General features: G+C 33.5%; 1 protein-coding gene across 1 annotated transcript in view; it reads right to left on the bottom strand.

The window, feature by feature from the left end:
* Nucleotides 1-2,425: 2,425 nt before the first annotated feature.
* LOC149790313 (protocadherin Fat 3-like) overlaps nt 2,426-26,601 on the bottom strand; it is a 35,848-nt gene continuing 11,672 nt past the window's right edge. The window contains exons 8-17 of the mRNA XM_089973198.1: nt 20,956-21,078; nt 18,580-18,768; nt 18,034-18,224; nt 15,797-16,043; nt 14,574-15,069; nt 11,243-11,322; nt 9,399-9,443; nt 6,277-6,321; nt 4,050-4,113; nt 2,426-2,879 (exon numbers count right to left, since the gene is read on the bottom strand). Coding sequence (XP_089829324.1) covers nt 2,867-2,879; nt 4,050-4,113; nt 6,277-6,321; nt 9,399-9,443; nt 11,243-11,322; nt 14,574-15,069; nt 15,797-16,043; nt 18,034-18,224; nt 18,580-18,768; nt 20,956-21,078 — 1,493 coding nt within the window. The 3' untranslated portion in view covers nt 2,426-2,866. The remainder of the gene's footprint in view (nt 2,880-4,049; nt 4,114-6,276; nt 6,322-9,398; nt 9,444-11,242; nt 11,323-14,573; nt 15,070-15,796; nt 16,044-18,033; nt 18,225-18,579; nt 18,769-20,955; nt 21,079-26,601) is intronic.

Genomic DNA, 26,601 nt, shown 5'->3' with positions numbered 1-26,601 from the left:
TAAGAGGGAAGGTATCAAATTCCTCACGTACGGAATTATTATTTTTATTCATTAATCATGTTGAAATTTTTTATTTAATTTCTAATTGACGTTCAACTTCTCTAACATACTTATCTTGATTCACAATAATAATAATGTTTGACTTGTCATCCTTTTTAATCACTATACTGTCGTCAGTCATTAGCTTATATACAGACTTAATTTCGTCTTTATAAATATTACTATGATATTGCTTTAATTTAGTTAATATCTCTTTTGTGATCGCGTATATATATATATATATATATATATATATATATATATATATATATATATATATATATATATATATATATATATATATATGAATCGCGTAAAAGATGACTTAATTATGTAATAAAAAGGTTATTTGGGTGACAAGTTTTGGGATGACTTCTCCAACCAATTGGGGCGACTTCTCCAGCTACGTGGGGGCGAGTTCTCCATGGGGTGAGTTCTCCGCATACCGACGTAACTTAGAGAAGTGAAAGCGATGGATAAATGTTCTCGCTTTCTGTCTCTGTCTCAGTGTTGTTTCATATGGCAAATATTGCTCTCCAATATCGTCTAGTATATATTTTAATGTTATCACGCCCGCCATTTTCACAGAAGGTTTGTCGAATGTTAAAAGGTTGTCAAGTCAGGTGTTCGGTTGGCGGAGCGATCTACCTTCTAGCGTAAGGTCAATTAACCTAAATACCTCAGCCAGAATCTTGCAAGCATCCTTTTAACAAAAATCATTAGTTTTCATTTGTATCTTTAATGTACTATTATTATCATTTTTCTGCAATAGGTCATCGTCGGATGAAAATATGCCCAAAACAACTGTCCAGTGAGACCTTAGATCTACAATGACCGGAAACGATCTAACTGCGGAAATGGGGTTGATGTGCAATCCGCTGTTGTACACCCATCTGCTATTGAACTTTGGACGAGACAAAGGTAAAACTCATCATTATATGTTTGTGCTAGTTATACATAAAGGCCATGATACCAAACTACATTTGCAACCCAACAGTTACGTGGACTTGAACTACTTTTGGCAGTAAATACCATATGCTGCAAAGATATTTGTATACAAAATTAAACTTCTTTGCCCTGCGTAGAACGTTGTACATCCCACAGCACAAGGTTATCCTTATATATGACAAGATTTTGGATTAGGACTTTTTGTCACTTTGCCGTGGAGAGTATCTGACTGTTTCAGAAAAAGAAATATTTAACTAAATGCGTAGGGAGTTTCGATACAGAGATATTTTAGTTGCAGAGAGAGCCTACGCTAAAACCCAGACTCAGTGAAACTAATTGAATTGATTAGTTTATTGAATTGTAATTTATTTTTATTTTTTTTTGGTTGAGGCATTTCATGTAAACCGCAGAAATAGGGTGTTGCTCAACTGCTATTTTGTAATAAGTCGTTTAACATATCTGCTACATCCCAACTGCTTTTGATGCCCCTTCATCTTTTTAAAGTTCATATTTCTAAATATTGTTGATGATTTTTGTGTGGACTCGGTGAAACATTTTTTTTTGCTTAAGTAAGTTACTTTGTGAAGAGCTGATCACATGACATTTCGTTATAAAGCCAATACAGATTTTTTAATTTAATATTAAATACAAATGTCCTGCTATTTAAACGTTTTTCGGTTAGGTATGATTATTGTATTGCTGAGTAAGAAGCGTTATGTATATTTGATTTAATTTATATCTGATTTAATTGCTTGTAAGTTTTTAATCTTTCTATTTTTCAGATTTCATTATATGTCAAAATAATGCAGTTCTGTTTACTAGGAACTCATAATTTTTACAGAAAATAATTTGACCTTGACTGTTCATTTCTGTAAACACATAAGGCTGACCTAGTTCTCGACCTAAATTCAAATTTAGCAACAGTCACGTCAACAATGTTTTTGTTTTTTAAACTATTTGTGGGATGGTTGAGATCGAAACTGTGTTGGATATGTGACCCTCGACTTGTAAAATGTTTTTAGTGAAGTAAACGATTTTTCTTCTCGGAGTAAAATGAAGTGCCCATCTTGTAAATATATATTCCTGATTTTATACATATATCTTAGAAAGGCCATACTAATATGCATCAGAGAGAGAGAGAGAGAGAGAAGGGATTAAAAGTCAGATAAATTTACCACTTGGAGGATTTGAGAGAGAGAGAGAAAATGAAAGAATGAAAGAAAGAGAGAAGGGAGTTAAAGTGAGATAAATTTACCACTTGGAGGATTTGAGAGAGAGAGAGAGAGAGAGAGAGAGAGAGAGAGAGAGAGAGAGTGAGAGAGAGAAATTGAAAGAATGAAAGAAAGAGAGAAGGGAGTTAAAAGTCAGATAAATTTACCACTTGGAGGATTTGAGAAAGTGCAAAAAGCTTTGAAAAAGTCTTTTTATTTTCAAGTCTTCTGATAACCAATTTGCGATATCATCGTCCAGTGAAAGCCATACAGAATACTATTACAGAATGAAGAGAAAAAAAATCACGACTAAGAAACCGGAATGTATGCTGGAACTAAGAAACCGGAATGTATGCTGCAACTAAGAAACCGGAATGTATGCTGGAACTACAAATGAAGGTGAATGAACATCCATTAAATAACACAAAAAGGATATATTTCAAGGACGCGAATTAGAGATGGTATTTGTTGTTCGAGATTCTGCGAAAAATTATTCTTTCGGAGGTAAATATTGTTTTCATGCGAACGTTCTATGGCAACTTTATTTATTAAAAGTAAAACAACTCGAAGATATTTCTTCGAAGCATTTACATAATCCGTTTGCAGCGATTAAAGTTTATTTCAATTTCAATGTAAACTTCATCACACTGTCCCCCGGTATCTGCATTTCATTTCAGAAGGCTGAAATAACAAAAGAAATCTATATGAAATTTGTCTAAATAAGGTCAAGGTTTAGTAGAGAAGCTGTTAACATTTTCAGTTGCATAAAGTAATGATAGGGTTTGAAACTGAGGCGTTTCAATTATGTAGATAAATAAACGGATCCTCGTAAACGTCAACCAGAAATATTCTCTCTCTCTATCTCTCTCTCTCTCTCACACACACACACACACACACACACACACACACACACATACGAACACACTTATAATTAAACCAGACCACCCTCTCTCTCTCTCTCTCTCTCACACACACACACACACAAATTGTAATTCAAACAGTTGGCTCACACACACACACACACACACACATTCGCGCACCCACACAAACACATCTATTTTAAACAGCAGGTTTATACAAACACAAACGTAAAAGTCAACCAGTAATATGACTCTCTCTCTCTCTCTCTCTCTCATTATTAATTCAGACAGTAAGTTTGACACACACACACACACACACACACACAAACACACTCAAAGAGTAGGTTTTCCACATGTTCCATATAATACGCCGTTGTCCAGAGGATCTTATCTGCACAGCGTAAGGTCTAAAGACCGAAATAAAGGCTTACCGGCTCATGCGTAAGCCTGAAAAACTTATTTTATTTTGTAACAATTGTTTTAAATATTTAGATAATGCCATTCTCTGCCATCGTTGAGCAAGAAATCGGAGGGCACCACGCCATTACATTTTACCATTAATTATGAAGATGGCATGACATTTCTAATTTTGAGAAAATATCATCAAATTGATTGGTAGGAGAATAACAAGGGCTTTATGTCAATGTATACTAGAAACTTTTGTGCTAAATTTGTTCCAGCATGGCTTGAAAGAAGTAACATATTTTGTTGCGTTATTAACATTTTGTCTACAATACAGGTGAATTCGAATGCTTGTAACTTTAAATACCGTTTTCATTTGCTTCTAAGTCGAGTCCAGTTACATACTACATAGACCCAGATCTGCTGTCGCATAAGGCACTAATATATATGGTGTCTACGCAGTTCCGCGACGGCAGATCAGTGTGTATAATGTTCGCAGTTGGACTTTCTTATACTCGAGTACAATTGGTGGTCTGATACCCAAGAACTTTTTAATTAAAAGTTATACACACGTGTCAATTACACTTACTTAGTTCCAAAATCTCTATCTCTCCAGAATTCAAATGATGTTGATGGTCTCTCAGGTTCATCGACTGCAACGAAACAACAAACATTTTTGGAAAGGTAATATTCGCTGCCCTAGTTCAATCGGATTAACTGATTTTCTGTATATGATTTGATAAGAGCAAAAAAGAAATAATTATAAATCGGAAATAAATTACTCAATATAGACACATGGAATATAAATAGGTAATGGAATGGGTAGACAAATCCAGATTAAAAAGAAAAGTTGTGCAAAGATGTACATGTACGCAACGTATTAGACGATATTTAAACTGCCATGAAAAGACGGCCGTTACACATACTCTACAGAAAAAGGAACAACCACGAGATGAATACAAATAGAAAGGAACAACAACAAGATGAATACAAAACTTCTCTATCGCTTTCTCTGTATATATATATATATATATATATATATATATATATATATATATATATATATATATATATATATGTATATATATGAAATTGCACAGCGTAGAAAGATGGAAACATTGCCAGCGAGTCTTTGAAACATATTGAATCCTAGTCCAAGGCGGGGGACACATAAAGGCACATTTACAATACATATATGACAAAGGAAACAAAACTTGCATTTGCATACTATTTGTTAACGTGGAAGCAAGTGATATAATTCTACTAATATATCCAGAAGACACGCCCCAGACTGTGTACTTTGCACATAGTTCAATTTTACTCCGTCTGTTGCATTTTTTAGATGTTTTATTTTTAATAGATTTCAAGAGGTTGGTTTCGACATCAACAATATGTAGATGCTGGGTCCACCATACCTCAAAGTAAATAGTTCAAAACACAAAGTTTTCATTATCTTCCGGAGATATTATTATCAGATTAACAAACTTATAGTTTTATCCTCTTCTCAATATAAATAATCCAAAGTACACCGATTTATGTCTTTTCTCCCGGAAATATCAGAATTAGTTTCTGTGGATGTGTTCTCACCAACATCACAATATAAATAGTTCAAAGTACACCGATTTATGTCTTTTCTCCCAGAGATATCAGAATCAGTTTCTGTGGATGTGTTTTCACCAACATCACAATGTAAATAGTTCCAAGTACACCGATTTATGTCTTTTCTCCCAGAGATCTGTGGATGTGTTTTCACCAACATCACAGTGTAAATAGTTCACAGTAAACAGCATACCGCTTTTTCTGCCAGAGACATCTGCTATACCCCATAATTACATTCAGAACCTGGAATTGGTAACTGAATAGTAACAAATTATCAACTGCTAGAGAGATTACATTAAATATCTCAGTGTGTAGGTATCAAATTCAAGGAATTCGGGCAACCTCGGATTCACTCTGCGAGGGCTAAATTTTTCCTTTGAAGAAAGTAAATCAATGTCATAGGATTTCTTAGGTCATTGTTTGAATTAAATGTAGAATTTATCATAATCATAGATTTTATTTGCATCTAATATCAAAAGGCATTTTAAATGAAAGAAATAAACACCAAATATCAAAAGGCATTTTAAATGAAAGAAATAAACACCAAATATCAAAAGGCATTTTAAATGAAAGAAATAAGCACCAAATATCAAAAGGCATTTTAAATGAAAGAAATAAACACCAAATATCAAAAGGCATTTTAAATGAAGGAAATAAACACCAAATATCAAAAGGCATTTTAAATGAAAGAAATAAACACCAAATATCAAAAGGCATTTTAAATGAAAGAAATAAAAACCAAATATGTACTTTTCATTCAGAAGAAAGTAAAGGAGCCAAGTCTTAGCCTTAAAACTTCTTAATATTTTGAAGAAATAAATTTCTTTCTTGAGAAACGTATTAAAATATTTTTTTAATAGTTCGGTTATTTTTTATATCTAGTTCTGTACAGTCAAAAAAATTCTAAATAGACTGTATATCAATAGCAAACTGAATTTTACATAGATCTGTATTTATTTTCTTGGTATATGACACTTAAATAAATTCCTTTGTCATCATGTCATGGTATGTAGAACGCAGTTTGAAGTTTATTCCAATCAGGAACTTAGCAACTAATGATAAACCGTTTGCATTTCTGCTCCACGTCCTTATAATAAAAACAAAGACAAAACAGAGTAGAAATTTACTACGATCTTGAATATTATTTTCTAGATCTCAAAGAATGATACATGGAAATATTTGTTCGAATAGAAGAACGTTTAAATTGTAAGACTTACCGATAGGAGGCGACGGCGGTGAAGGTGGTGTAACAGGAGGAGGTTCTAATAATAATAATAATAATAATAATAATGATAATACTATCTGAAACTAACCTATTTGGCAAATACAGCTAATCTTCTTTATGGTCACTAACATGTTACATTTCAAACAAGTTTTATTCAATATCAATATTTTAGTTAGTTTACAAAAAAGGGATTCTCAGAGTGATGGCTCTAAGATTTTCGACTATTGCCCAAATTGTTTATTTATCAGCATATACACTATATTTGAACAGAAGCAATGTATAGAAAAAGATCACACTGAAATACATGTCCGGGAGAGAAGACTGGTATGCTCGGTCTAGCCACGGATATCGTGCGGTACTTCCGTAAAGTAATTTAGCCTTAAAATATATTCGACCTAAGAAAACGCTGACGTGTCGGAGAAGATCGGAAATCATGAAGTTGAATGTTCCTCGGTAACGATATTTCGCACAGAAAAAATATTAAAGAGCGAATTCAAAACTGAGGAAATCCGATCGAGTGTGTTTTGTATTTTTAACGTAGCTTTAACAATTTTAGTCATATCACTATGATATTTGTAGCGTTTTAGTATGTAGCATCACCTTCTCCAAGCGAGACAGTACAAGTACCATTTTATAAGTCTTTGGTATAACTCGGCCGGGGTTTTAACCAGCAACCACCCGCATTCGAGGCGGACGCTCTAACCACTTAGGTCAACGGAGCGGTGTAAACCGAACAGAATTTGACTAGTAGTAGATAATATGGGAGAATATACACAGTGCCAGTTTTGACCATCACCAACCAGTAAGTCTCTATTGTAAGAAAACTAAAACTTAAATTTAAAGGTTACTTGCTCATCTTAATATTTTTCACACTAACTCTTTCTTACCCTCAAACTCAAAATTGAAATTTGAAAAAAATCAGTCTTTGCAAAAAGTATACTATTTTCTTAGAATAAACTCTCATATCCCGAAGTGACAACAATAAAATGAAAACAGACAGAAACAGAAACAACAAAATCAATATTCACAGGCACATTAAGGACACAAGGTACTAATTGTATCAAAAAAAAAGGAACCAGTCTGGAAATGGGCGAAGATAAAATAGAGTGCATATGGGTTTGACTAGCCAGGATTAGTTGATAATAAAAGGTAGATTTTAGTGAAAAGAATCTTTTGAGAGCTTATCATATTTGTAACTTGAATAAATAAATAGAGACATTGTTTTATTGGTGGAATTTCAGTCCATTAACAGTCTCTAGTTTGGAACACTCATTGCTGAAATTAGCACCTGACTCTTTGGTAAGGAATTGAAAATAGATGTTTCAAACACACGTAGGTCCAGAAAATGCTGCGGTTCATATCCTTTTCTCAGCACAAAAGCTGTCATCCAAGATGCATCTACACTGATAAATATAGGTTTGATCACGAGCGCTCAGAAATTTTAAGTCATTGAAAATTGTATATCATGATGTTTGCATAGGTTTACAATGGGAACTAAATTAGTACCGAGAGTCCTAGAGACAGCTACAGCAATACAGTGACTCCACATATGCAGGTGCAATTAACTTTATTATAAACGCAATCATATATTTTACTTGTGGATACCAAGCAAAATTAATACCTTCTGTAAACCACAGAGTGACTTTCAGTGGGATATTGAAGACATTCAGATATATCAACTGTTGCCAAGAAGGTTGATGGGGGACAGTGTGTAGATTTGACTATGTTTGGCAGAATGTTTTGCACATTGGTTAATATCTATGCAATCAGTCACATATATAAAGTTTATACAATTTAGCATTTATAGAGTAATTATGGTAATCAATATGATATTTCCTAGTTGTGGTTTTAAAAAGTATGCTTCACATATCATCACCATGGTGATGTCCTCTGATGACTTTGCATCCCACTAATTTAAATCTTCAAGCCATTTTACCTATCAAGTATTTTTCTTAACGGTATCACCAGCTATGCTGGTGGAACCGTACAATAGTTGCAGATCAACTTATATTGTTTGAAGTTATCATAAGTAAATGTTTCACTGTCAGAAACAAGTATTTACGTTCAGACAGAAAGTTTATCATCTAGAAATAAATGTGTGATGTGTTCATTCTCTACGCTTGTCCATTTTCAAACTGGAAACTCCAAACTGGAAAATCCAATCTTCTCATGATGAAACCACAATGTTCTCACTTAAGCACTACAGTATGTTACTTTAAAAGTATACTCTTTTAATGCTTGACTTGAGCCCTTGGGTGCTTATATGGGTTATACAAAAGCGGTACTACATATATGTCAGTAACTAATATCGTTATTTAGACTTTTCAAATATTGTTAAATTGGCATGTTTGTGCAAATACCTTGAGCGTCTATTTGCAGTTTTTTTTAATATATCTTATTCGTTGTCAGTTTATCTTTTTAATATTCTTATTCCCTGCAATAATGTTTTAATCTCCTTTCTTTCATACAGTTTTTACATCACCGATACTTTGTGTTTGTATATTGTTGTTGTTTTTGTTACCTGTAGTTGGTATCAGCTTCGTATACATGAACGTTATCTCCTTTCATTTATTCTCTTTGTGATTAATTACACTACCTGGAGTTTGTGTACATTGTAATCGCCGTTATCATGTATATCGTATATATGCATGTAGACATTCTTACATGTAGTTAGCCTCAGCTTTACATGTATCTATGTTATATCATTTCATTTCGTCCCTGATTTAACTTATAACACTACCTGGAAATTGTAAATATCTACAATATGTATTGTAACCGCCGCATTACGTTCCTCGCATGCAACACTAGATCAGTTTTATTTGCGCTTGAAAAGAAACTATTTCCTAGCTAGCTATTGTGTGTGTGTGTGTGTTTATATATATATATATATATATATATATATATATATATATATATATATATATATATATATATATTGCATTTCTGTTCCACGTCCTTGCTAAAAACAAAATCATCAAGGAATAGAAAATTAGTCCGAATTCCAAGCATATGTTTCATACTGCACAGACTGGACTGATGCACGGATATATTCATTCAAACAAATCAGGATTTAATTATTAGAACAGATTAGCACTTTAATTTTCAAGTACTTACCAATAGGAGGCGACGGCGGTGGCGATGGTATAACAGGAGGAGTTTCTAATAATAATAATAATAATAATAATAAAGTGTTATTCTCTGAAGCTAACATTTTTGGTAAGTGAAGACAATGTTCTATATGGTCTCCAAAATATTACGATTCAAGCACACGTTGTTTTTGTTAAGTTGCATACTATCGCTACATTGCAAAACACAAACGATCCCAAGATTTCAAAATATCATACTTATATGCGGAGGAAACAATAAGCACAGTGAATTGTAAACTTTAGCTGTCAGTAAGAGAAGGTGGGCATGCTTAGCCTAGCTAAAGTTATAGCGTGGTGCTTCCTTAATTATCGTGTGGGCGAGTAGATTGATTCATCCCATTGATATGTTTTACAAGTTGCTTTTCATATATATTAACAAATGGTGACAGTTGTTGAAACCACCAACTGGCTTTCGTAAAACATCAACCCATTTTCGGTTTCATTTTGAGTGAAATATGTCGTGTTCCCAGCTTTTAGAGTTCTATGAACCCTTTCCACTACATGTGCTTTCTTTTTTGAGTACGGAGATCGTAGTAAAGATGGCAAAATACTATTCTCTGCTCAGTAGCGTACTAACGAGGGGGGGGGGACAAGAGGGTACTCTGCGCGTTAGAGGTATTTGGGTGCCAAAACCACTTTGGGCTTTCATCGTCGACCCGCACGCCATTAACCACTGTCTATGCTGATCATCAGTCAAAATGAAATAAAACCACCCACTGAATACAGCATGCCTTATAAATTGCCCGCATATGTGTCAGGAATCCAACATAACAGCGGCTTTTCACAACGGCTACTATTGTTTCTAGCAATTAGCAAAGTTTCTTCAATCCCGTTAACGTATGTATGAATTCAGATTTATGTCAAATTTTGTCATTCCTGTCGCTGATTCCGGTTGTTTACTCGTTATTCTAAATCACCAAACGCTGTTTCAAATCGATCGTTGTTTTTCGTAACGTCTATCTCTGTTCCTTCGAACCATTGTGAAATTTACGAAATCTATAACTAGCGCTGTAACAGTGGTCGAATATAACTTTATATATTTTTCTACATCAAACGGACAATTAATTTCTGCAACACCGGGCTATTTAGGCATTATGATATTAGTAATGTGTCAACAATTTCAATTTTCTATTCATGGTCCTAATTGTGTCAAATCTTGTCGAGCCGGTAAATATTGTTTGCATTTTATTGCTTCTGTATGTTAATGTAAATAATCGTACTCAATTTATAAAATATTACTTTGCTTTTAAAATTTAAGTTTTGTCATAAAGAAATATGTGTGTGTGTGTGTGTAAAAATATACCGCGCCAGTAATTTTTAATACAACTTTAAGTGTTCTCGTGTAGGCATAAGAGCTTGTGATCTACACAGACATTCTCATATTCCTTACTACTTGAGTTTCCCATGCTTTTCCATAATGAGCTCTTTCTGTACTTGATATAGATTTTTGTGTTTTGCAAAACCTATATAGATTCTTAAAGTTTATAAAAAATTAAATTATTCCCATAAATTCCATATAAACTATATATATTTCTATATTTCAAGTAAACTTCAGCATTTTCTTTTCTTTTACAGATTGGTATTGCGAAGCTAAGATACTGACGATGTAGACTTAGGGCAAATGAAATAAAGACTCGGGGCAAATGAAAAATATTTAACAGGATATGAAGGAACATGACTCTCGTGTAGTTTTTGCCCAAAATAGGAACTTCAGTATGCCTCTCTATGTCAAACGATATTTAGTTTTAAGTTTGATTCCATCAATATCTAAAAACATTACAGCATCTTAGTTACACTTGACAATATACTTACGTGGTGGAAACTGGATGACGGGAGGTTTTTTACATGGAAGTGGACGTTTTCTCGTTATTTGTCGTACCCTCGATTTACAGCTGTAGAAGAAAGAAAAAGCTGAGTGTGCAGTTTTGTGTGTTACGATTAGAAGCCTACAGAAAAACTGATTTAATGGCGAAATGTTTAGCCATTCAAAATATTCTTATAGTAAGTAAGGTAGATCTAGTGCTGAATGTAGTCATGGATCATTCCCAGAATTCACTGCGCTTTGATCCAATTAAGTCTAAACATATCTCAGCTGAATCCCGTCACTAATCCATTCTAGACTTCACTGCAGGGTCACCTAGTTACGTTAACAGCGACATATGTAGTTATTCAAAGCATTCCAATAGTAAGTAAAGAAGACCTAGAGCTCAATTTAGTCATTGATTTATACAACACTTCACTGCACGGTGATCTTGTTATGTCTAAAAATATCTAAACATGATCAATTAATTAATCTATACAACACTTCACTGCACGGTGATCTTGTCAAGTCTAAAAATATCTAAACATGATCAATTAATTAATCTATACAACACTTCAATACACGATGATCTTGTTACGTCTAAAAACATCTAAACATGATCAATTAATTAATCTATACAACACTGCATGGTGATCTTGTTAAGTCTAAAACTATTTAAACATGATCAATTAATTAATCTATATAACACTTCAATACACGATGCTCTAGTTAAGCCTATCAATATCTCAACTGAATCTAGTAAATTATCTAGCCAACACATCACTAAACGGACATCTAGTTAAGTCTAGCAGTATCTCAGTGGAATCTAGTCATGATTCTTTAACAAAATATTTGCACGGTAACCTAGTTAAGTCAATCTGTATCTCAGCTGAATGTAGTCATTAATCTAAGCAACACTTCACAACATGGTTATCTAGTCAAGTCTATCAATGTCTCATAGAATGTAGTCATTAATCTATATCAACACTCCACTACACGGTGGTCTAGTTAAGTCTATTAATATATAGAATGAAGTCATTAATCTAGCCAACATTTCACTGCACGCTGATATAGGGAAGTCTAACAATATCTCAACTGAATCTAGTCATTAATCTATACCAACACGTTACTTCACTGTGATCTAGTTAAGTCTAGTAATATCTCAACTGAATCTAGTCATTAATCTAACCAACACGTTACTTCACTGTGATCTAGTTCAGTCTAGTAATATCTCAACTGAATCTAGTCATTAATCTATACCAACACGTTACTTCACTGTGATCTAGTTCAGTCTAGTAATATCTCAACTGAATCTAGTCATTAATCTATACCAACACGTTACTTCACTGTGATCTAGTTAAGTCTAGTAATATCTCAACTGAATTTAGTCATTAATCTATACCAACACTTCACTTCACTGTGATCTAGTTAAGTCTAGCAATATCTCAACTGAATCTAGTCATAAATCTATACCAACACTTCACTTCACTGTGATCTAGTTCAGTCTAGTAATATCTCAATTGAATCTAGTCATTAATCTATACCAACACTTCACTTCACTGTGATCTAGTTCAGTCTAGCAATATCTCAACTGAATCTAGTCATTAATCTATACCAACACTTCACTTCACTGTGATCTAGTTAAGTCTAGTAATATCTCAACTGAATCTAGTAATTAATCTATACCAACACTTCACTTCACTGTGATCTAGTTAAGTCTAGCAATATCTCAACTGAATCTAGTCATAAATCTATACCAACACTTCACTTCACTGTGATCTAGTTCAGTCTAGTAATATCTCAATTGAATCTAGTCATTAATCTAACCAACACGTTACTTCACTGTGATCTAGTTACGTCTAGCAATATCTCAACTGAATCTAGTCATTAATCTATACCAACACTTCACTTCACTGTGATCTAGTTCAGTCTAGTAATATCTCAACTGAATCTAGTAATTAATCTATACCAACACGTTACTTCACTGTAATCTAGTTAAGTCTAGTAATATCTCAACTGAATCTAGTCATTAATCTAACCAACACGTTACTTCACTGTGATCTAGTTAAGTCTAGCAATATCTCAACTGAATCTAGTCATTAATCTATACCAACACTTCACTTCACTGTGATCTAGTTCAGTCTAGTAATATCTCAACTGAATCTAGTCATTAATCTAACCAACACGTTACTTCATTGTGATCTAGTTAAGTCTAGCAATATCTCAACTGAATCTAGTCATTAATCTATACCAACACGTTACTTCACTGTGATCTAGTTAAGTCTAGTAATATCTCAACTGAATCTAGTCATTAATCTATACCAACACTTCACTTCACTGTGATCTAGTTCAGTCTAGTAATATCTCAACTGAATCTAGTCATTAATCTAACCAACACGTTACTTCACTGTGATCTAGTTAAGTCTAGTAATATCTCAACTGAATCTAGTCATTAATCTAGCCAACACGTTACTTCACTGTGATCTAGTTAAGTCTAGTAATATCTCAACTGAATCTAGTCATTAATCTAACCAACACGTTACTTCACTGTAATCTAGTTAAGTCTAGCAATATCTCAACTGAATCTAGTCATTAATCTATACCAACACTTCACTTCACTGTGATCTAGTTCAGTCTAGTAATATCTCAACTGAATCTAGTCATTAATCTAACCAACACTTCACTGTAATCTAGTTAAGTCTAACAATATCTCAACTGAATCTAGTCATTAATCTATACCAACACTTCACTTCACTGTGATCTAGTTCAGTCTAGTAATATCTCAACTGAATCTAGTCATTAATCTAACCAACACGTTACTTCACTGTGATCTAGTTCAGTCTAGTAATATCTCATAGACTGTTTAGTATCAGGTTCATTACATGGAATCATCACCACGTGTAAATATAACGAAATAAGCTAGCGTTAAGTCGTGTCTTTTAGGATTCCACTAATGAGTTTATTGAATATTTGCAGAAATATAATTGAATAATTGAAACATATACTAGCACTGCAATTAAAATAAGTACATTTAACAAAACACGAATCGTCCTGTGTCTTCTCTATTTATATAGATGTCTTAGTTTAGATATTACATGATACATATAAACCATTATTATGATAATCTAAATAAGAATGATTACAATGATTGCTACGAGAGATTGTCTCCACTTGTCTTATCGTATTGTCTTTAAAACAAATGGACATGAAACATTTCTTTCGTGGAGTTGTTTATTGTTTCCTTTATTTTATTTTTTGTTTGTTTTCCTTTAATTTGTTAGGATAATGTGCATTTGCACAAGATAAACTGTTTAATACGAGAAACACAATTTTCATACTCACCATTCGATTTTCAATTTAGGAAATCCGTGTTTGTTTATGTCACACGCAAGCCAAAGGACAACAACCAAGATCACCACTATAGTCAAGACAGACAATGTCAACCAGGCGATATTTCGGCCGTCCTCTATAAACGACTTGTATCGTGTTTCCGTTGTCGTAGTAGTGACCGTTGTCGTCGTGGCTACCTTCACAATTACGCTAGCATACGTCGATAGTCCACCTCCGTCGGTCACTACGGCTAAAAATGTCACAGATCCGTCAATGCCAATAGAGTTGATCGAAGATGAAACGTAAAGTTGTCCAGTCAGGGAAGTAACTCCAAAATATGTCGTGTTTAGCGACGATTGATCAAGGCTGTAAAACAATGTTCCGTATGTTCCCAGGTCGCCGTCAGTGGCGGTGACGGTACCAATAGTTGTTCCGGTGGCAGAACCGTACGTGACGAAAAATGTGTAGGATGCCGGTACAAATATGGGTATATTGTCATTAATGTTATCTAGAACGAAGACAATATTTGAAACATTTTTTAAAAATCCTAATAAATATATATTAATAAAAGTTTAGATACAAAATTTAGTATATCATCGTAAATTGTATTTTCGACGTATTTTAAATATATCCAGCTTGACAAATGTATTCAAATATTTGAATTATACATAATATGTACCTCATGTTTTATTGTTATTCATGTTTTAACTATCTATGCATAATTTCATATTATATGTTTGCTTCGGATTTGTTTTAATGCTATTAAAAGAACACTATAACAAAATTGTCACGATGCGAATATGACAAAGTCGTGTGATGTCATATTTTGAACATGTATGATAATAAAAATTGTAAATAAAAAGCAATGTCGTGTATGTTATTCTTTCGTGCACGAATGATAACTGTGGTAGGGGAGAGGAAACAGTGACGATAGAATTTATTCGGATATCTTCTCAAAATATAATGCGCTTTAAGCTCTTCTACAGATATTAACAAAAGTCATCCAATTGTTTATGAAAAGTACATGTTGATCGAAAAAGAGCCGCATCTAAATTTTAAGCATATTCTGTACAACTGAGATTGTATTATGTAGATGTGAAGAAGAATTGTTAATTAATTCATACAGTGCGCAAAATATTTTAGCTTTAGTTTATATAATTTCATTTTTTATGCGGCTAAACAATCCCGTAATCTGTAATATTACTACAGTGTATTTATCTACAAAGACTGCTCACTTATTTTTATTGATAGGGATGCAGTTGCTGTAAGGCCGCCGCTGTCTGTAACGGTGACGGTACAGAGCAAGGATGTTGGTAGTGTTCCAAGATCATAATCATAGTCTGAAGCGAACGTGAGTAATCCAGTTGCAGGCGCCATGGTGAAAAGTCCGGTATGGCTTCCGCAGTCATTGTTGTAAGATTTAGTTTCGCCCGAGTCAACATCTGTTACGCCATATACCGGATCTGGTAACGCTGTTCCGCTCTAAATAACGATGTTTCAAAACAAACAAAAAATAAATAAATAAATACTGGCACATAAAATATAACCTCTATTATCCAATGACATTTTATTACTAAGACGATTTCAATCTTACATGCTCATTCGGATGAACTCCCTAATTAATGTGCTATATGTAACATCTGTACCGAAATCTAGCAACCAATTGAGTACTTGTACATGTGTTATACCTACGACTGTGTACTTGTACGTGTGTCACATCTATGCTCTTTAGGACACATTGTTAACAATTTGTTTGAGTTTTAGAGTTCCTTTTAACACATTATTAGCTATATAATGGCTGAGAAATGGGAGCTGGATGTCTTTCCCAGGGACACACACCGAGACAGCCGATCCGAGCTAGACTGGAAAGAAAATCCAACAAGCTAATCCATTGGATTACGAGTCTATAGTTCAACCGAATGAGATACAGCGTCTCCCATATTATTAATAGCTTTGTAACATTATTAGTGGTCATAGTTTGCACACAAAAATGTATATTAGAATTATCCACGGGATATGGTGTATTTCAGCTTAATGAAACAAATCATTTGGATAGTTAAAATAATTAAACATCGTTCAAGTCAACATTCCCCCTTTTTTATATTGTAGCCGGTTGCAGATTATCAAAGCAAAACAGACATCATTAAGGTTCCACTCAACAGTAATTTAAAAGTCGTGGAAGAGGGACAGATGTAAGGCAAATCTGTGTGTATTTGCAAGTGGCACTGTGGTGGGACCGTTTACATCCTGATATGCTACGTTCATATATTGTGACTAAAATGTATTCTTGCATAGTACTGGGGAAGAAAAATAAAGGCACTACATAATGAAGGCTGGTGATTGACATGGCAGTTCCAACATGCCTTTACGAACATGACCTTGAATTAGTCTAAAGTACACAAACTTATGCAGTTTTTTTTTTTAAATGGATGCTATCATAGTAGACGCTACCAATATTTGAAGGTGCAATATAACATGCCTTTACGAACATGACCTTGAATTAGTCTAAAGTACACAAACTTATGCAGTTTGTTTTTTTTTAAATGGATGCTATCATAGTAGACGCTACCAATATTTGAAGGTGCAATATAACATGCCTTTACGAACATGACCTTGAATTAGTCTAAAGTACACAAACTTATGCAGTTTTTTTTTTTTAAATGGATGCTATCATAGTAGACGCTACCAATATTTGAAGGTGCAATATAACATGCCTTTACGAACATGACCTTGAATTAGTCTAAAGTACACAAACTTCTGCAGTTTTTTTTTTTTAAATGGATGCTATCATAGTAGACGCTACCAATATTTGAAGGTGCAATATAACATGCCTTTACGAACATGACCTTGAATTAGTCTAAAGTACACAAACTTATGCAGTTTTTTTTTTTTAAATGGATGCTATCATAGTAGACGCTACCAATATTTGAAGGTGCAATATATATATATATATATATATATATATATATATATATATATATATATATATATATATATATATATAAACTTGTTTTACTTTTTCTTTTTATTCCAATTTACCTCTGATACGATGTCAGGTCATTGTTTTAGATATCCCATTGAAGAAAAAATGGGAAGTTATGTTTCTTTAAAAGATCAAACCCTGTGTAATGTTCGAAACTGAAGAGCGGAAGCTACGTAAAACATGGACTTAGAATGCCATTAATAATAATAATAATAATAATAATAATAATAATAATAATAATATTATTATTATTATTATTATTATTATTATTATTATTATTATTATTATTAGGTGTTAGGTTGGATAAATAGTTCGTCAGCTGAATTGTTTAATTTTATTACGTTCAAGTGAGTACATCATCGGTAGTCGTTAACCCACATTTTCTTCAAATAATACGAGATGTGTATAATTGTGTGTGTGTGTGCGTGTGTGTGTGTGTGTGTGTGTGTGTGTGTTCGAACACTCTCGCATCATTTTCAAATTCCTTACCGATGCTTCGTTTGCATAAATATAGTAAAGTGCCTGGTTAAAAGTTGGAGCCTCGTTGACGTTTGTAACGTCTATGGACAAGATCTTAGTGTTGGTTGACAATCCGTCACTGACGGTGACGGTAAAATTAAAACTCGTGCTGCTCAGGGTCTCGAAGTTTAAGACTGTTCCGGAAGTACTAACAAGTCCACCTAGAACAGAACTATCAAATTATCGAATGTCACGAGGAAAAGGTTTAAAATACGGACTTATTAAAATGTTATCTCAAAGAAATACATAATTAAAAATTTCTGCAAGATAAAAGACCTGATGGAACTTTACGCGTTTTACGTAACAAAATGTAGGCAAGAACAAACTTTGAATTGACTCTTGAATTAAAAAATTTAAAATGGCCCATTTTTCCTATCTAAGAATTTTGATATCTTATATAATTTTGTGTATCTACGTATCTTCTGTTTGTTATTATTATTATTAGTAGTAGTAGTAGTAGTAGTAGTAGTAGTAGTAATAGCATTAGTAGTAGTAGTAGTAGTAGCAAACACTCACTAGAACTATTGATAGCGAAGTAGCTCATCCCGGTTCCGGATAAGGACGTCATACTGTAGGTGTGGGTATTGCCAACATCAGGATCGGAGATGCTGATCTGGTATATAGCTGTTCCCAGGACTGTATTTTCCGGCACGGAAAGGGCAGATCCTAGCGGCAGGTTGTTTATGTTAACAGCGCTGTTTATATCTGTGAGCAATGATTTTTAAAATATTACTTTGTTGACCAATCTTGCAAATTTTACTGTAAAAGTTTTCTTATTTGATGAATAATGACGAAAATGCTATTTTCGTCATTATTTGTACGGAAATTAGCGAAGTATCGTTACACATTACACCGTGATTTCTCTGCTGTACACTCACATGTTATTCCATCTCCATGTATGTTTTGAATCATGCTTTCTCAATAAACAATATTTGAATACAATGACCTATTAAGAAAGATAAATATCATTTGGAACAATCTTCCGACGCTAAGACAAATTTTCCTCTGGAATTCCATCCGGTCGCTATGGCAACAATTGCAAATAACAGATGGAAACCTTCAAAAATAGTTTACTCAGCACTTTTATTGTATTGCCCCATCAGCCCATAAGTTCTTTCAGTACTTGAAAATTTCGCAGTCATCTACGCGTGTTCCTGAGAGATTTTGGCAGGTATCACGATACCAGTTATTTTTTTCATAGACTTCAGTGCTAATGTTTTGTGAAATAAATACACTTCCTATCCTACCTTAGTATGCGTGTCACATACTGTCATAGAGAACAATATTAGATTGTCAATTTGACAAGGATGGAACCAGGTACTCCACTGCGTTTAAGAGAGATAACTCTACTGGAACTAAACAGCGGTAAGAGTTATCTAATAATAACAGACATTTTCAGTTATGTGTACTTCATTTTTTTTAAAAAAAATTTATAAAAAATACAAAATGTGATCTAGACATGAATTAACATAAACTCACATGTTGCCAAGAGGCTCAAGTTTGTTTTCAGCCTAACAGAAAGTACAGCTCTTACATAATGCACCAGTCACAGCTAGTTTTGTTGTTCATTTCTGAATTCAACGTTCCCTACATCTAAAGCTCTGCCCACCTGGAGGTTGTACAATTGGTACCGTTATACCAGCAAAGATTATCCCTCGTCCGTATAGATTCAGTTCGTTTAAGAAAGATAAAAGCGATATATGTTGGGCTGGATGGACAGACGAGAGGACACATTAATGGACAAAACGTATCGAAGAATATCTGCAAATCTATGAAGTTACTTGAAATGACAATGATCGCATTCCTATTCTCGAGGATCTTGATTTATTCATTTACTTATTTATTCATCATCATCATCATCATCATCACCACCTTCTTCTTCTTCTTCCTATTATTATTATTATTATTATTATTATTATTATTATTATTAATATTATTATTATTTGACCAAATATGATTACGTTGAGATGATACTACTGTGGTTTTTTTTGTGTGTTTTTTTGTGTTTTTTTTTTTGGGGGGGGAGTGGAGTAGTTGCGTCTTTTGGCAAGTTTAGACTGTTGAACAGCAAGATAAAGATGTCCCATCGTTGCTGTATTGTATTTGACTCAACCAGTGCAAATGACAATGATATGTTTAAGTAGCCTAACTTTCTACCACAATATGATAAAATAGAGAATTTTGTGTTCGGAAATAGTATGTGCATGTTTTATTCGATGTATGTATATATGATTTCTGTCATGCTGAAATCTATATATATATATATATATATATATATATATATATATATATATATATATATATATATATATATATATATATATATATATATATGTAAATAATATATTGATCATACATACATCTGTTGACCACAATAGTTATACATATTCATTCTAAATCTGTGTGAGTATGTGTGGGAGCATACTTGAATGTGTGGGACATTTTAAATGAATTGTATAACATGACCTTTAAAAAATTGAGGACCATATTGCACAGCTGTCTTTCAATACAGATTATTATTAATTTTAAATTATTATTATTATTATTATTATTATTATTATTATTATTATTATTAAATTAATCTGAAACAAATATGCCATTGGTAACAATTTTCTATCACTGTTTTTACAGAATTAAACATTGAAATAATTTGTTTGATTATGAATAAGGAATGTCAACTATTGTTCCTTTCATGCATTTAGCATTCTCCTTTAATAATTACTTAAAATATTGCAAATATCATCATCTTAAACATCATCATGATTATAATCACTTCGAATGTTATAAATATCAACATAATCATCGTCTTCTTCTTCTTCTTCTTTTCTTCTTCTTCTTTTCTTCTTTTTCTTCTTTTCTTCTTCTAGTCATGAAGAAAGAAGGTTGACTTACTTGTTATATCAACTGTGAGTGTCCTCGGACCAACGAGTGACTTCCCATCATATACATATATTTTTAGATCGTATCCCACAGTAGTCTGTCCGCTTATGTCCTGGTTGAGTTGTATAATTCCAGCTGCCAAGGTAGTAAGTGAAAAAGAAAGCTTTAAATGAGATGATACAAACTTATATGGCTACGCGTTATATTATATCTGATACCCTTAACCAGACTCGACACCCATCCCTTTCCATATCATTGACCCACGCAAATGACAGTGACTAGGTTGTTAGAAAATTTGATATCTGTTACACATACGATGTATCGTCATGCAGTTATTAGCAATAATAATAATAATAATAATAATAATAATAATAATAATTAATAATAATAATAATAATAATAATAATAATAATAATAAGAAGAAGAAGAAGAAGAAGAATAACAAGAAAAAGAAGAACAAGAAGATAAAGAAGTTTTGAAAGAATTAACGGAATGATGCTAACACACATGTAGGTCTAATAATGAAATTTCATTGTAATAACAATTATGTACATTTGGATTTGAACCATGGGTAGAAGCTACATATAATATACATTGTTTCAGGACAAATTAACAAACAACTTGGTGAACTCTCTTTAGGAGAATAGATCGGCAGACAGTCAATAGCATAATATCGATAACAGTTAACATAGATCGGCTGACAGTCGTTATCATAATATCGATGACTATTAGCATAGATCGGCTGACAGTCGATATAATAATATCGGTGACAATTAACATAGGGGTCTTATGTCTATATTAATAGTGATCGAATACGTGGAAACATGGGTAGTGCTGATAATACAGCATGTGCTGGAACCAGTGTTTACTAGTAAGGTTAAAGTAGGCATCCATTAATAATAACGCCATTAGTAAATATTTCTTTGTTAAAAATGTTTTCTGTAATTTTCTTTTTCCTCCTTATATTTAGTTTCATTTGAAGCTAACATGTTTTGAAGCTTATCAAAGTGGACTCAGTGTAAATAGAGGTAAATCCAACGTTATAAAAAGCAGTGACGTGTCTAATTCCGTTTTGATGTCACTTTGCTATTTGTTAAAAATAGCGATTGGACACGAATCCGGTAATTCATGATGCTACGGTGTATATATTAAAAGCTGACAGTAAATTGAAAAATTCAGTAACTCTAGCGTTGACCAATGTTTCAAATGTCCTCCCGACCTCTGTCAACTTATCATTTCCAAATTTCTCAGTTACGTTTCGAGAAGCTATATGTTCCAATGTTCCATTTGCAATAGCTATATTCAACTCTTTTTTTGTATTCCTAAAATTCGACGGCTAATTGATTTGTTACTTTTGCATATATAGAAAAGGTATGTTCATGTTTTGAATCCGACTAATGTCCATGTTTCAAAGTTAAAATCATCGCTATTTAGATTACGAAAAGTTTATGGAAGGTGGCGTAGTAAATCGCTATGAACCTTTAAAAACATCCGCATATGCCGATGTTGATCACGATGACAACAGCAATCACAAATACAAGTCAATGATACAGTAATTCTAATGGTTTTGTTGATGTTTGCCCAATTGAAAATTCTTGTGCTTTGCTTCAATTGATCGACCTGTAGAAGGGAACATAAAGTAAGGCATTGACATCAATGAATTACAATGCAATATCAAAAGACTAAACAACAAACACAATTAAAAAGTTAAAACAACACAATCTGCTGAGAGCTGAAATCTCAAGGAAGGCAATGGCAAATAATGCTAACGCCCAGCTGCACGGTAGTCCAGCCTGTAGAAGAAATGAGATAACAACAACCTTTGGTACTTAAACCATTACACCTCCATAAGCACACTGAGTTGCACACAATAAACACAAATCAGCTCTTTTATATTTGGGTTCGAGGAGCAGAACATTTCAGAGATGATTAACATGAAAATAGTAGAACACATGCACCCAACATTAAAAGAGACATGAAAATTAAGGGATTATTTAAATGTATTGGTAAAGACATCAGCAAACAATCCTGAAAAAATCTGCATTCAAAGAACTGCTGGAAAGTGTTCAAAATAGAAAAGCACATTCGATTAGCTGGAAATTTAACTGAGTCGAAGAGAAATGTTAGAGACATATTCAAATGATCTACTAGAGAAAAAGTTACCATTTGTTGAAAAGTTCAAATATCTGTTGAAAGAAAAGTGTTACTATTGCTGTTATATCCAAGGCAAACATGTCGGATTATAGGAACTATTGTTCTCTTTAAAACGAATAATACACAAGGTTTAGTAGGTACTGGGTGGAGTGATGTTTTCTGGGGCCTTGTAAAGGCAAATACAGTATTGCCTGTAGTTATTGGTAGTCTGAAACACTGGAAAATAGTTGAAATGGTTTTCTCGTTCCTAGTTCTACATATTATTGGACTGCTGTGTTAATTTTTGTATCAAGGGTGAAAACAGGAAATTTAAAATCATGCTCTGTACACGCACCATCGGCAGGAATAGAATACATACGTATTCATTAATGGGAGACTTTGTATGATCTGGGGCTAAACGCCAAAGCTGAACCCTAACGCAGCCAGTATTTACGGTTTCAGGTTCGAAAGAGCCATGTATTATTGGAATAGCAGTGAATCGGATGGCATTATTAAAATCTGAAAACAATCATCGTTATAATCCTTCTTCTACACACACGTTTTCGTCTCACTTTATAATATTCGATTTTTTAACTATTTTTATTTTGTAGCACTTGCAGTTTTTATATCAACCTTTCCAAAAGATTTCTTTACTATGTTGGCATATATGGCAGAGGTTAGAAGAGTCTTTGGATTTCTGTCAATATTTGCTTGTATCCAGCGGTACGTTCCATAACTATGTCATCCGATAAGAAAACGATACCGTCACCACAATTAACATGATCTAGTAATCATATACGCATTATCCAAATTTGCCACAATGTTTTCATCTGAGTCGTAGCTTTGCCACCGTAAAACTAATATCTCCATTAACTTTGTAAGTTTCAGATACTATGCAAGCAGACTATGTGTTCTGTTTTCACATTGTGTGCCTAACATACAATTCACACATGCTTTGATGCTATATGCCTAACATACAATTCACACATGCTTTGATGCTATATGCCTAACATACAGTTCACACATGCTTTGATGCTATATGCCTAACATACAATTCACACATTCTTTGATGATTTGAGCCTAACTCACACATGCTTTGATGCTATGTGCCTAACATACAATTCACACATGCTTTTATGCTACGTGCCTAACATACAATTCACACATGCTTTGATGCTATGTGCCTAACATACAATTCACACATTCTTTGATGCTATGTGCCTAACATACAATTCACACATTCTTTGATGATATATGCCTAACATACAATTCACACATGCTTTGATGCTATATGCCTAACATACAATTCACACATGCTTTGATGCTATATGCCTAACATACAATTCACACATGCTTTGATGCTTTGAGCCTAACTTACACATGCTTTGATGATATGTGCCTAACATGCAATTCACACATGCTTTGATGTTATGTGCCTAACATACAATTCACACATTCTTTGATGCTTTGAGCCTAACATACAATTCACAAATGTTTTGATGCTATGTGCCTAACATACAATTCACACATTCTTTGATGGTTTGAGCCTAACTCACACATACGTTGATGCTATGTGCCTAACATACAATTCACACATGCTTTTATGCTACGTGCCTAACATACAATTTACACATTCTTTGATGCTTTGAGCCTAACATACAATTCACACATGCTTTGATGCTATATCCCTAACATACAATTCACACATTCTTTGATGATTTGAGCCTAACTCACACATGCTTTGATGCTATGTGCCTAACATACAATTCACACATGCTTTTATGCTACGTGCCTAACATACAATTTACACATTCTTTGATGCTTTGAGCCCAACATACAATTCACACATGCTTTGATGCTATGTGCCTAACATACAATTCACACATTCTTTGATGTTTTGAGCCTAACTCACACATGCTTTGATGCTATGTGCCTAACATACAATTCACACATGCTTTTATGCTACGTGCCTAACATACAATTTACACATTCTTTGATGCTTTGAGCCTAACATACAATTCACACATTCTTTGATGCTATGTGCCTAACATACAATTCAAACATTCTTTGATGATTTGAGCCTAACTCACACATGCTTTGATGCTATGTGCCTAACATACAATTCACACATGCTTTTATGCTACGTGCCTAACATCCAATTCACACATTCTTTGATGCTTTGAGCCTAACATACAATTCACACATTCTTTGATGCTATGTGCCTAACATACAATTCACACATGCTTTGATGCTATGTGCCTAACATACAATTCACACATGCTTTGATGATAGGTGCCTAACATACAATTCACATATGCTTTGATGTTATGTGCCTAACACACAATTCACACATGATTTGATGCTACCTTCAACAAGATGGACCTGTTGCTCGTTACAATCGTGAAGAAAAAGGCATGTCCAATCTACTTGCTCTTCCTGGATAATCACGTTTTGAACAAATATCTCGACTTCTTCATCTTAAAGTCCCACGTGAATCATCTCGATCTCTTACTCCACGAAAACACACACTGCAGTGTGGATAGTATCATCACTTGCTTGGTATTGGTGGGATATTGTTTTCGCACATTGCTAATATTTTCTCCTAGTGATGTAATTCTCGTTATCATGAGGAATGTTAAAATTAAATTATTTTAAAGACATGCAGTTTGCATCAACAGCCTGTTTCCCAGGTATTGGTAAAGTACATTCACACGTCGGTTTTTGAACATCTGTAATTAACCAATAGCATCTATCTGATCTAGTAAAACTATCGTCATCTTTTTATTACGGTTTCAATAGTACGAACAAATGGCTGCACTAGAGCAAATTCCTTCTATTGGTGCTATTTAATGGCCACACTAACATCACTAAAATGTAGCGAACCATTTATTTTAATTGCAAGTACCAGTTATCCTTAATTTACCAACGCGAGCGTGAGCTGGGTTACATATATAGCCAGTTTGCATAGTATCTGAGACATTACACACACACACACACATACACACACACACACACATAAATATATATATATATATATATATATATATATATATATATATATATATATATATATATATATATATATATATATATTCCGGCTGTCGCGTGTATTAGTATATTAAGGAAAGTACTGAAGGGAACTAAGTGCTAAGTGAAACAAGACAAGTTGCCCCACAAACCGACCCTAATACCTTAGATTTGGCTACCCTCAGAAACCCTTTTTTTTCTTATATAGCTTGATTTTATTAAGCTATATAATCCTCTTTTGACCCTATACTATAAATCGTGCGAATATATATACCTATCTATCGGTGAGTTCAGACGTAACCAAAATCTTGACTTGAACTTTTAGATGTTTCAGTCAAAATATTGCACTGAAAAATCACTCAAAGCAAATATAGTCCAAATCCACGAAAGTAAGTGCTCTTGTCACAGAAACGAATACTCAATAAAATAATAGTGGTCACATTAAGTTGTACACGAGAAAAGTTACGAAAGGTTCTTCAAGATACGTGTTTTTGACAG

The sequence above is a fragment of the Sinohyriopsis cumingii genome, chromosome 10 (assembly GCF_028554795.1).
Source record: "Sinohyriopsis cumingii isolate HCF-2022 chromosome 10, ASM2855479v2, whole genome shotgun sequence".
Classification (NCBI taxonomy): domain Eukaryota; kingdom Metazoa; phylum Mollusca; class Bivalvia; order Unionida; family Unionidae; genus Sinohyriopsis; species Sinohyriopsis cumingii.
Note: the sequence above shows the minus strand (reverse complement) of the source record. Positions and strands in the feature narration are given on the sequence as shown.